Source organism: Seriola dumerili, unplaced genomic scaffold (genome assembly GCF_002260705.1).
Source record: "Seriola dumerili isolate Sdu_G_001 unplaced genomic scaffold, Sdu_1.0 BDQW01000621.1, whole genome shotgun sequence".
In the NCBI taxonomy this organism is placed as follows: Eukaryota; Metazoa; Chordata; class Actinopteri; order Carangiformes; family Carangidae; genus Seriola; species Seriola dumerili.
Genome location: NW_019174876.1, coordinates 390,778 through 402,631, shown reverse-complemented (window position 1 = coordinate 402,631; position 11,854 = coordinate 390,778). Strand labels below are relative to the sequence as shown.

Below are 11,854 nucleotides of genomic sequence, written 5' to 3'. Positions count from 1 at the left end.
TTGTAGGGTGAATCCCATATATAAACAAATTTTCATGTACAAATAGTTCACTTTCTTGGAGATATAATTAATGTTGATATAATTATGATTTTAGGTAAGAATATGCAGGTTATTGAGGAACCATAGGATCTGTTGATGTCATAATTTAATTTTCTATACTTAAACATTGTAAAATATAAAACAAAGGTTTGTTCTCTGAAAAAGTCCAGATTTTGAGATGCTGGGACCAAAGAAACATAGACTCGATTGAAAATGGAGCCAGAACATACAGCATTTTATTTGACATTAAAATGCCAAAACATTGCTAGAAAGTATTCATGAGATTAAAGCTGCCTATTAAGAGATTTACATGAGGTTTTGTTTTCGTAGCAGACTTATATCACTTAGAAATCTTTTGCATTTTTGTCAGGGAGAACGTCACAATCATGCACCAGCGTTATTGATAGTGTGACCACATTCATTGGTAATAGCTAAAGGTTAATGACGAATGTGTGGAAACAGTGTGGAGCACAATGTGAAACAAAGGACATCTGTAACAATGCAGGAACACTCCTGAAAGGAGACTTGTGTCCATGAATCTGTTGCCCCAGTGCATGCTGGGAATATCAGCACTCAGCCAGTCATATGAATGCTGATCATGGTTTCAACTCTTCAGTCATTTTACCTTTATTTCAAAATTAGAGTGCACTGTTACTCCAGTTAACGTCATCCAATAATTAAGAAATAAATCATCAAACTGCATTCAAAGAACCAAACTAGCTGGATGAGAAATAACATTGTTATTTAGCCTGACAACAACATGTTAGCTTGAGTTAGCCAAACCACATTTGAAGAACAGGGCAAAGGATTTGCTTCCAGACGGATTGTGATGTGGCAAATCGTGCTGGCAGGTACACACCTTGAACTCAGATTTAAAGTGAGCTCAGACAAAATCTTCACCTCTAGCAGATGAAGGTGAAAACATAAAAACAATCCGCCACTGTCAAACTCTGCTCATGCATCATTCAGCACAGTGAGGGTCAAACATCCAAGAGAAGTAACGATGACTAAAATACATTTTGACTTGAAGTGTAACAGAGATGCTCCTGATGCTGCTAATTACAAGACATGGTGTGAATACATTTACATTTGACAGAGATCCTTGTATTTTCTGTTCTGTGAAGGATGGATGGGTTGATTAACCAGTTACAAAGCCCCAAAGCAAAAGTTTGATGTTGACTGTTCCAATGCCCCACCTATAATACCCTCTGTGCAGTGTAGCAAGTCCTGCACATTTCCCCAGTTTTACACATTAAGGACCAGCTTGATCATCAAGGTGAACAACTCAGCTTGAAAAAACAGTTCTATAATCTATTCTGTGTTCACCTCTGAAGGAGCTTTATCAAATCTAAGGAAATGACCCTGATCATGTCATCAGGGTCAGGTTGGACTTGAGAATTCAAATGTTTGACAGAAAATCTGTAATACAGAGAGAGGGCATAAAGTTTGGAAGATTTAAACTGACATTTGAGTTGCATTGTGGGAATTGTAGGATCTAGCGTTTTGAAGCCTGACTTACCGTATACTAGGGATAAAAATAATAATAATCTCATTTTGTTTTTCTTATACCTGTTTCTTTTCCTTTTTCCTCTTCCTCTACAGTACATATCTTTTATACATTAAGTGTTTTTTTCTTTGTTGTTCTGCAAATTGTTCATGCATTTTTGTATTACTTAATAAAAGCTGAAAATAAAATGTGTAAGGTCAGTTACTAAAATGAAATTCACACAAATGAATCACTGACAACACAAGAGTAATTTACAAAACACTTCACATTTTAATACAAATATATAAGTACATAGATAATTGCAATTCAAACCTTGTATTTTTAATACAAAACACAACTTTATATGAAAGATAATAGCTCAATATTTCTTCATGTGGCATAGATATCATTCATTCAAGTCACTGAAAATGACCAAATGCACTGTAACAGCTGCTGATTTCTGCATAATGTAGCTACTCTTGATGTAGGCCTACAGTGAGGTGAAGTTCAGTGCTGAGGGTTGTCATGAGAGGAGGACTCTGTTGTCTTTGGCCCACTTCCTCAGAGCTCGGATGATGTATTCAACCTGGGGGTTTCCTGAATTTCGCAGCAAGGGCACCACCTCTTTAAGTGTCTCCCTAGAACACAAACAGGATATGTGAGGGAACAAGATTAGATCAAGAATGCACCATCTCTCATGTTTCTTTTATTTAGACATCACACCCACTCAAACAGACCACAAATATTTGATGTGCAAGTCCAGATTTTACCAATTTTACAGGGTAATGACAGGGATTATGAAGAAAAATGTTTTTAAATGTAGAAAAGAGAAAATCAGCACCCAAACTACTGCACAGGAAAAAAAAAGAGACAAACATACTTGGACTCCTTGTTTGCCAGTATGAGCTGGAAGATGCCGACACATGCCCCTCGCTTGCCCTCCCAGTAGTTGGATTCTGGGTCCAGCTTCTCCAGTGCATCAAAGGCTTTGGCTGCATAGTAGAACTGGCCCATCTGAAACAGCAGGTTGTAGTCGTGACCCACGGCAACATATTGACTTTCTGGGCACAGATTAAACCACCTCTTTACCAAATGAGCAGTCTGTTTCCACAGAAAGATCTTATCCAGAGCACTACATGTCTGCTCACACTTTGCTCACTGCATTTCAAAAATATGGTGAGCAAACTGAGAGCCTTTTGAAGGACAGACAGCACCTCTAACAACATGACCGCAGCCAAGTTAAACTATAATCAATAACACAGCCAAAATTGGTATGAAATAAGACTATCATAAAAACAGGCAGGTAGAAAATGAAATGTGCAATGCCTCCATTTAAGGTGGATTTTTGGGAAAAGCTATATACATTTGACATATGTGAATTCAGAAAATGGTTATGCTTTGGAATTGTGTCACACAGGACTGAATGCTCCGACCTTTAGCAATAAATTATGGTATTTTAACCAAGAAACAGCCAGATGAAGACAATGGTGCAATGGTACCTAAACAGAGCTCAAATTGTATATTATATATGTGTATGTATGTACTATTGTCTGACATTTCATGGACCAAACAATTAAGTGATAAATCCGAAAATCATCTGCAGATTAATAGACAATGGACATAATGATTAGTTGCAGCCCTACTAACAAATACAAAAGTTGTGCCAATCAAAATTTCCCAGTGATCTGTCTTCAAATTGCTTCTTTTGTCAGACCAAATGTCCAAAAGCCAAAGTTAGTCAATACGCAATAATATAAAATATCGAAACTCACATTTGAGAAGCTGGAACCAGCCAATGGTTACAATCTTTGCTTGATATGTAATTTAAACAATTATCTGATCATCATAATAGTTTGTGATTCATTGTCCGCCAATCGACAACTGTTAAATTGACTAATCGTTTCAGCACTAATGTGGTAAACTAAATGGTAAATGGTAAGTGGTAAGCGAAGGCAATATGAGAGGCAGAAGACAGAGGATGATGTTACCTTGTAGCAGTCGTTGGCAATGAGCTGCAGCAGACTGAAGGAGTCAGAGGAAGTGCCCATCTTCAGATAGAGCTCCCAGGCAAGCTGACCCTTCTGGTTCATGATGTCTGACAGGAACAAGACGAGAGTTCAATAATCCATCATTCACAGCCAGTTTCAGCAACTTTTATAGACTCAAATTTGGAAAATATTAAATGCCTTTGGGCAGGTTTTATTGATCTGGATTAAGCCAAGAAAGGGAGAAAAATCTTTTCATGGAGATTTCCATTTCTTAGAGGTGCTGAGTGTAACACTAGCCGAGTGCAATAGTAACCCTAAATTCTTTACAGGCCTAAAGCTACAAATCTGGCAGTGATGTTTGATTCAGATCTCAGCCTCAGTGAACACGTATAAAGGGTTGAAGGTGCTCTCCATGCTTTTATGCCAACAGCTGTAGACTACTGTAACTTTTTTCATAACTACCTAAAAAGACCTTACCTTAATGCAGCTCGTGCCAAATGCAGCAGCGAGTCTGCCAGTGAAAACTAAGGGACTGGATCACATTGCGCCTGTTTTGGAGGTTTTTCACTCGTTATAATATATGCAAAATGTCAACTCCCAGCCTTCTTACTGAACAAACACCTCACGAGCAGTCTGGTATTCTCATGCTGGTGGCCTGTGGTATTTACCTGTAGGGTTAGGGTTAGGGACTTTGCGTTATTATTTTTACAGTATCAATCATCTCAACACTTAATCGTTTTACTCCCTTTGTGCTGAAGCTTAGCTGAGATCTGTTGACAGTTGAACAAGTAAAGGTACCTTGACTATGCTCTGAGTTCTCAAATCTTTTTTCATACCTATCACTTTCTGACTGAAATTGGATTTAACTGGACTTTGTTAATCATTTTATAATTAGTGAACTTCAATTATTTCTACTGCAATTTACTGTTGTTTTATTTTGTTTTTGTGACTTATATTTCTTTAAAATCTTTATGTTCACGTTTATATGAGGAATGCCTTGGAATTAATAATGTATATATATGTTCACATTTTGTCACACTTTTAAAACTTGTTTTCAATTCCCTTGAAGTTTAAATGTATGTAAATCTCTTGTATGTATCATGCTACATGAATGAAATTTCCTTGCAGAAAGATTTTTGTTATCAAATATACTACCATCACTATAACTACTATACATACAGCATCGTGCCAGCCAGCTGAGGTAAACATAGTCATTCTTGATCTTCTCACTCTGAATGAGCAGAAAAACCTGAAAGAAACATTAAAGTTAGTGCAATACAATGATCAGTAAATTCAGTCAGATGAATCTGTTGATGTTTGCTGAAGTAAGGTACCTCTTCTGCTTCCTTGTAGTTGCCAAGAGCTGCTTTAGCCTGAGCATAGTTGAAGTTGAACGTGTCATCATTATAGAAGTAACCCTGCAGAGAGAAAAGAACAGTTATGCCCACATAAAAAAAAGGACGAGTGCCCACGTGTCCAGAAATAAAGAGCATATCAGCTTTTTGTTGGTAGTACAAATCATGGGGAGAAACACACAAACACACACCTGCATCTGTAAAGCACCACTTGTCATCTGAAGTGACACTTCTCACCCAGTGTGTGGGAGTCTTTTTTTCAGCTCCATCTTACAGACTGATACCACAGTAAAGTAACAACACAGAAGTCTTCAATGGAATATGCCATATAATGTGTGCCTTGTACTGAACATCACTAACCTTGACTGAGTTTAGATATATGAGAACATCTTCGAACTGCCTCAAGAGGAAGAAGCAGGAGGCCATGCACTGTCTGCCAGGAATAGTGTCTGAAAGGACAAAAAATGTTATACACACGCTCGCACAGTGTTTCTTTAAAAGGATCATATTGATCAAACTTCTATTCAACGTACCACATTCACTAGCTGAGCCTCCGACCAGCTGAAAGAACTGCTGTGCGATTTTCAAGTGATCCCTCTGAAAAGATAAAAAGATAATGTCTCACACTCACTGTTATCTCATTTATTTCTCATTTATTTGCATGTAACTCTTCAAGTTAAACAGAAACACTCACTGATCCAATTTCTTGTCCCAATGCGGCATTTACCACTCCTTTCAAAATATACTCCTGAGGAAACAGTAAATGATCAGAGTGAATCATTTGATCTGCAGTTTTTTCAAACAACATCAAAATCCATTTCAACAAGTTAAAAAATGAATAACAGAGATACAAAAGCCAAACAATCCATCAGTTTCAGGTGACATGAAGATGTTTTTCAAGGTACAAAAAAATTCCGAAGAAAGAAAAAGCTCTTCAGGAACTCTTACGTGGAACAAGAAGAAGAGATTTATTAACAGGCTTTGTTTAATCTGGTGTTACTGTAGTTTTAATTGTACATTTTTATTAAAAAAAGAGCAAAACCTATAAACCGTACAGCAAAATAGTCAATATGAGCCCTGGTTTTAGTTAAACACAGCCACTATATTATCTTTTATGTTAAAGTGAAACTGAGCAGATCTCACTGAGGCCAAGTAGTTACAATACAGAGAACAAATGAAACATCACATTGAAACTCAATATCGTCACCTGAGGTGTGGTGGGCATCAAATCTTGGATGAGGTTGTAAGCTTCTTGGACATCATCTGGAAATATGAAAATGAGAATGTGAATCCTTGAACTCGGGCAAGTTTCCAATAAATTAAAACAACTATACATCAACATAAAAACAAGAATGCTGAAATTACAATGCTGAAATGTTGCATGCTAAAGACCGGATAAGGAAAAATATAATTATCTTCTATATTTTCAACTTTTTTCGTTCAACACAGCATGGACACATAAGAGTGGGATTTCATTGTGTTGTATACTATTGTGTTATTTTCAGCTTACTTAAAACTGATAAAATAATACCATACATTATAATAAAAATATGTTCTTTTATTACATTTGGGTATTCATAACTTCTCCTGGATGAATAGGTGATTGCATTTGTAAATAAAGGTCTAAAGATACTATATCATCAGTTTTTCTCTTATCATTTTATAATAAAACGTGTGATGCATTTAAATAGAAATATTTTTCTTGTTTTGCTTGTTCCGGAAAACTGCCATGCCACACCTACACACCTTGTCTGAGATAGTAGATGACCAGGTTGAGTCTGGCCTCGGGGATCACATCGATCAGAGGAGGCAGCACCTGCAATGCCCCCTCCCCACCACGAAACACCACCTGCAGAACACAAGGGAGAGATTCAGAGTGTGAAAATCGGCATGTAAGTCACTAGTGTATGCACACACCTACACACTCACAGACAGAGCTTGTGAAGAGCTTACCAGGTTGTGTCGGATAAGCTCCTTAGCAAACTCAAAGGAGCAGGAGGAAATGTCGATTAGGTTCTTCAACTCAGCCTGAGAGGGAGAGAATGCACACATTAAGTAAAAACTACCACTGGTTACTGTCCACAAAGAAATGAAAAGGATAAGCAGCTACTGACTCAACTGTAATGGAACATGCAAATAAAAATAAATAAATAAAATAATAAAATCAGCCAATAAACAAAGATTTACTGTACCAGCACAGATACTATACATTAACCTCACTAAATACAGATGTGATTATATTTTTTGTTGAAATTTTTAGCGTTCACCTATTGGTGTTCGCATTGAAAATAAAGTAAGCAATTTCATTGATAAATTAATGTAAATGGTGACTTGTTATGTTTGCCTTCTAAATAGTTCCAGTACCAGTTCTTACGCAGTTATCTTTGCTACAGACTAAACACGAAACATAAAAATCTGTGTATGGAAATGTGAAAACATGTCAATATGAAGAACCACCAGCTAGGGTATGCAGCAGTCAGACACTGTTTACCTCTGCTGCCTTGCCATTGTAGAGCCTGAAGTGGTTGCAGGCCTTAAGGTTAAGGGCAATAGTGGAGTCAGGGATGCTCTGCAGGTACACGGCCAGCACCTCCTGGGACACATCATAGTAGTCCAGCTTGTAGTAACACAGAGCCACGTATACTTTGAGGGCCAGGAAATCTCTGAGAAAACAAGATGTAAAATTATATCACTACTTATTATATATTATTTCTTGTAGTTGATGGATACAAGACGTTATTCGTGTCACTTTACTGCTGTGAGTATTTTCTACATATTTTTATTTCATCAATATTCTTAACAAAATGAGTAACTTGGTTATATTTATAGCTGTTTAGAAAAGGAAATTTTGCTTATCTAAGAAGACATCACCAATTTAATCACTATTTTCATTGTCACTATGATGTTATTAAATTATTACTAGATAAGTGAATAAAGAATTCATTCCAATTTATGATCAGACAAAAGTGAAGATTTTATGGCATGTCCGCGTGGCACTAGTGGACTAGAAAGTATTATAATAAGAACAGCAACATGTATGTGGTGTCCGCAACTGTCCCTGTGCATGTCAGCAAGGGAATATAATTGAAGCTTAAAGCTGTCACATTTGCTGTCAATCTAGTAAAAGAAAACTTGCATGCGCCTTGGCCACAGATGCCACAAAAACAAAAGCGGCACAGGAAATGTTGCCAAATCAAAGTCTTTCGATTTTTTACCCTCACTACTACAGATACAGTATATCAGTGTTAGAAGCTAGCTCAGCAGGTCTGCATCACTGATGCTTGAATTATCTTTATGGTTCCACAAGGCGTGAAGCCCATGAAGTCTAATACTCAAGCATTAACCACCAACACCTGCCAAGGTGGTGCTAGGAAGGTACATGTGTCCAGCAGATCTGTGAAACTAATTTAAGAGAGTAAGAGGCAGGGAAAGCACAGACCTGTTCTGTAAAAGAAGCCGTTTATAGATGTCTATAGCTTCCTGGTAGTGCGACCGCATATAGTGAATGGATGCCAGGCTCAGCTGATCCTCTGTCACATCTTCCAGGTTCTGGTGGAAACCCATCAGCTTCTTCTCATCGTTGAACTGAGACATGACATGAAGAAAAGAGGAAAACTTCAAACAGGGATCTGATTAGGGTGACTGGGTTGAGACTGGAGGGACAGAAGGAAGACATAAATTACACCTTAGATCAAACAGGTGAAAAACTGTGGAAATTCATATATATCTGAAGAGATGAAACAACAAGGTAGAATTATTAGACCTATGTTGAGATGACATTTAAAGTGATATGCACAGAAATAAGGTAAGGAGCAAATAAGATCTATTACACAAACGCTGGAAACACAATTTTTTTTCCTCATTACTGAGCCCAGGTAAAACAAGATGAAAGTACTGCACAGACCTCTAAGTTTATCTCATATTATCACAGATATAAATGTGTATATAACACTGCAGGGTTTCTCAGGAGTGACTTTAGTGATTGAGTGATGGCAGTGAGGACAAGTAAACACATAATAGTAAAATATGATTCATTTTTCAACCTTGTGAGCCAAGTGGAAAAGGAGCCGGTTTTGGAGTGGAGACATTGGTGCTAAGAGAACAAGAGATACCAAATTTAGTTAGCCAGCAAAGCACACGACAATAGAGGCACAATTCATTAACATCATAACCTTACTCTCATTAGTGAAATAACCGATTAAACAGCATTGTAAGTTGATCCAGCATACAAAATTACACAAGGACTGGAGAGTGGTTTAGTGGACCTAAAGTTGTACAGCAAACCCATAGAAATAAATTACTAGACCACTTAAATAACAAATGGTGCACAAGAGGACTACCTTTTGTCAGATTTACACCAAAGTTTGTACAGGAAAACTAGTGGAAATTCTGGGTGTCCATAGTAAACTTGGAGACATTTGGATGACATTTTGCTGACTTTTATTTACTTTTTATTAGAGACTAATGAAAAGACTACATCGCAACAATATATGTCACTATTTTTCATAATTGTGCATCCTATAGTTTATTAACATTTGAATGATGATGAATGAGAGGCAAACAAAATTTTGCCTTAAGTTAAATGGTGAACTTAGTGTGTACAAATGTACTGTATATATGCAATTGATTGGTGGTCAGACTCCAATGTATTTTATTTAAACTAATTTGATCCCACAGGTTCCCAAAAAACTGAAAGTAGTTCACAGTTCACATAAAAAGCTTAATAGTGCCACAGATTACTTATGAGCGAGAAAATGTTTTTCCCCGAATAGCGTCGTACAAAATGTAGGTTAAAGTAAAGTGGCTGAAATGCCTACCCTTAGACGCAGCCTCCTCTGCCTCTTTATAGAGCCCCAGAAAAAACAGGGCACAGGCCAGATAGACCCACACCTCAGCAGGACAATCAGGGTTCATTGTCAGAGACTTGTATTCCTGTCAGGGCATGATAAGCAAATATTACAAATTTGTTCAGCCCTTATAAAAACTGTCAGTCACATCCTTATCCATTTATTAGACCGGCTTAGAATTTACATACTGCATTTAGGGCTTTTTATATAAAATTCTGTGTACCTAGCTACACACACTCATTGAGACACACACATACACAGAAATACACAAAAAATACCTCCATAGCTCTCTTGTAATCACCCAAGTGAAAGGCGCAATAACCAATCCAGAGGTCTGCATGCTCCTCTTTCTCTCCAATACTCCTCTGAAACTGGAGATGACACAGCAACACGTCAGCAGCAGCACTTCATTAATACAGAGTTGTCTGTTGCATAGATGTGGAAGATATTCTATTTCCGAAACTTTTATTCCAGGGCTATACAGGGTAATCTGCAGGAGGAATTGCACTAAAAAAAAAACTTAGCAAGTTAGCCAAGCAGTCCCATCTCAGCTCACCAAACTACTGAAAAAGAGCCATCACATATGGATATAATTTACTGAAGGATATGGTTGCTTCATCCTTGAAGTTTGAAAAAACAAAATCATGCAGGTAAAAGACAGTAACTAACATACCACTTACATTATTGTTTTTAAGAGTGGGAACTCATAACTTCTCTTACATTATATTTGTAGAATTTGCTGTGAGTGTGACCACTTCACAGCAATAATAAAGTAGTTTATCTCTCCTTAGTGTAATGTGCCCAGTCTGACCTCATCTGCTACTCCATACATCCTCCATGCTGCCCTGTCTATTGCTCTTACATCCTACCCCTACCTCACCCATGCCACCTTGAATTTGGAGCGATATGAAGAACTGATGATACACTGGACTTAACTGATTGAATTAATTTCTCTGAATCAATTTTTCTTTGAAATCAACACCCTTTTCATAGGTTATTCAGCAATTACTAATAAATTATAATCTTGTATTACTTCTATTACCTGTAAATAATAATAATAATTGTAATGTGACACTGCAAGTTCTCCAGGTGTCAGTCACCTGCAGAACACCACACACAGAGGTTCTTGTGATACATGAATGCATCTCAGCACAGGACCTCTGACCCGTCCTTTTTAGTGAGCGGTGGCCCTTTAATCGGTTTAATACACAATTAGAAACCCTTGATCTGGTTTGAGCTGGTTTTGTGTGTGCATGTGTGTGTACCTCCAACAGTGTCAGGGCCCCAAGGTAGTCTCTCTGTTGCAGGTATTCCTCCAAGCGGGGAACTCTAGTTTTGTTTTTCTTCTTCTTCTCACTGATGCTCACCGGTGTCTTTCCTCCCACTGCTGGTTTCACGCGAGAGAGGATCTGCCAAGGTACAAAAACAAAATTTAATTTTCTCAGGTGATCACATAACTTTCCGTGGACTTGTGGTGGGTTTTAGTGAGCCAACGAGACTGCTATAGTATCAATACGGTCCTGGCATGAAATTTAAGTGTGCAGAAACATTAACTCACCATGCCGACGAGTCTTGAAGAGATGACTCTTACCTAGCTGAGACTTGTTTATCACTAACAAAGCTAACGTTGGGTTTTCCTTTCTATAACAACACAAATTGTTAACGTTAGCGGTTACGTCCTCTACCTAACGTTAGGTTTTAGCCTCCTAGTTTCATCTTTCATTGAAAGTGGCCAGATATCGTAAATGATGAAATTAACACGTTCTCCTCGTAAGGATTGTTGCTAAGTAAGCTCTTGGTTCGTTTTAGCTAGCTCTGGCTAATAGCGTCAAGCCACCGACAGCATAGATTATGTTTTCCTCTGTTTTATTTTCAAATTAAAGGCACAAGCAAAGCACTTGATCATATAGCGAGACAGTTAAACTCATTCTCAGGGCGAAGTGCTAACATAAGCGGCATTATGGCCCCGTTTGAGCGGGTTGTATGCTAAGTTTGGGATGACTGTCGAAGGAAAAGTTCAAAGATTGCAACGGTTTTAGAATATTGTTTTCGAGTGACATTTATTTTGAAGTAAAAGAGGTGAACAGGAAGTATTGGCTCTTCTGTGTTACACTCAAATTTAACTTGACTCAGTGGTTT

The 11,854-nt window shown here is 37.7% G+C and overlaps 1 protein-coding gene across 1 annotated transcript; it reads right to left on the bottom strand.

Moving 5' to 3' along the window:
• Positions 1 to 1,820: 1,820 nt before the first annotated feature.
• On the bottom strand, positions 1,821 to 11,535 carry ttc26 (tetratricopeptide repeat domain 26). The gene is made up of 18 exons (XM_022765018.1): positions 11,274 to 11,535; positions 10,981 to 11,124; positions 9,994 to 10,086; positions 9,686 to 9,800; positions 8,912 to 8,961; positions 8,308 to 8,453; positions 7,360 to 7,531; positions 6,822 to 6,896; positions 6,615 to 6,717; positions 6,076 to 6,131; positions 5,563 to 5,616; positions 5,402 to 5,465; positions 5,229 to 5,317; positions 4,848 to 4,931; positions 4,693 to 4,762; positions 3,514 to 3,620; positions 2,406 to 2,539; positions 1,821 to 2,163 (listed from the first exon to the last, which is right to left on the bottom strand). Exons 1-18 carry the CDS (start codon positions 11,274 to 11,276, stop codon positions 2,049 to 2,051), a joined length of 1,674 nt encoding a protein of 557 aa, XP_022620739.1. The 5' UTR covers positions 11,277 to 11,535; the 3' UTR covers positions 1,821 to 2,048.
• Between the last annotated feature and the right edge of the window lie 319 nt (positions 11,536 to 11,854).

Excerpts from the sequence above, each read along its gene's own strand:
- ttc26 (XM_022765018.1), bottom strand. Across the intron at positions 10,087-10,980 it reads GGGCCCTGACACTGTTGGAG|TTTCAGAGGAGTATTGGAGA; the intron begins GTACACACACAT and ends TGTCATCTCCAG. Across the intron at positions 4,763-4,847 it reads ACTACAAGGAAGCAGAAGAG|GTTTTTCTGCTCATTCAGAG; the intron begins GTACCTTACTTC and ends TGTTTCTTTCAG.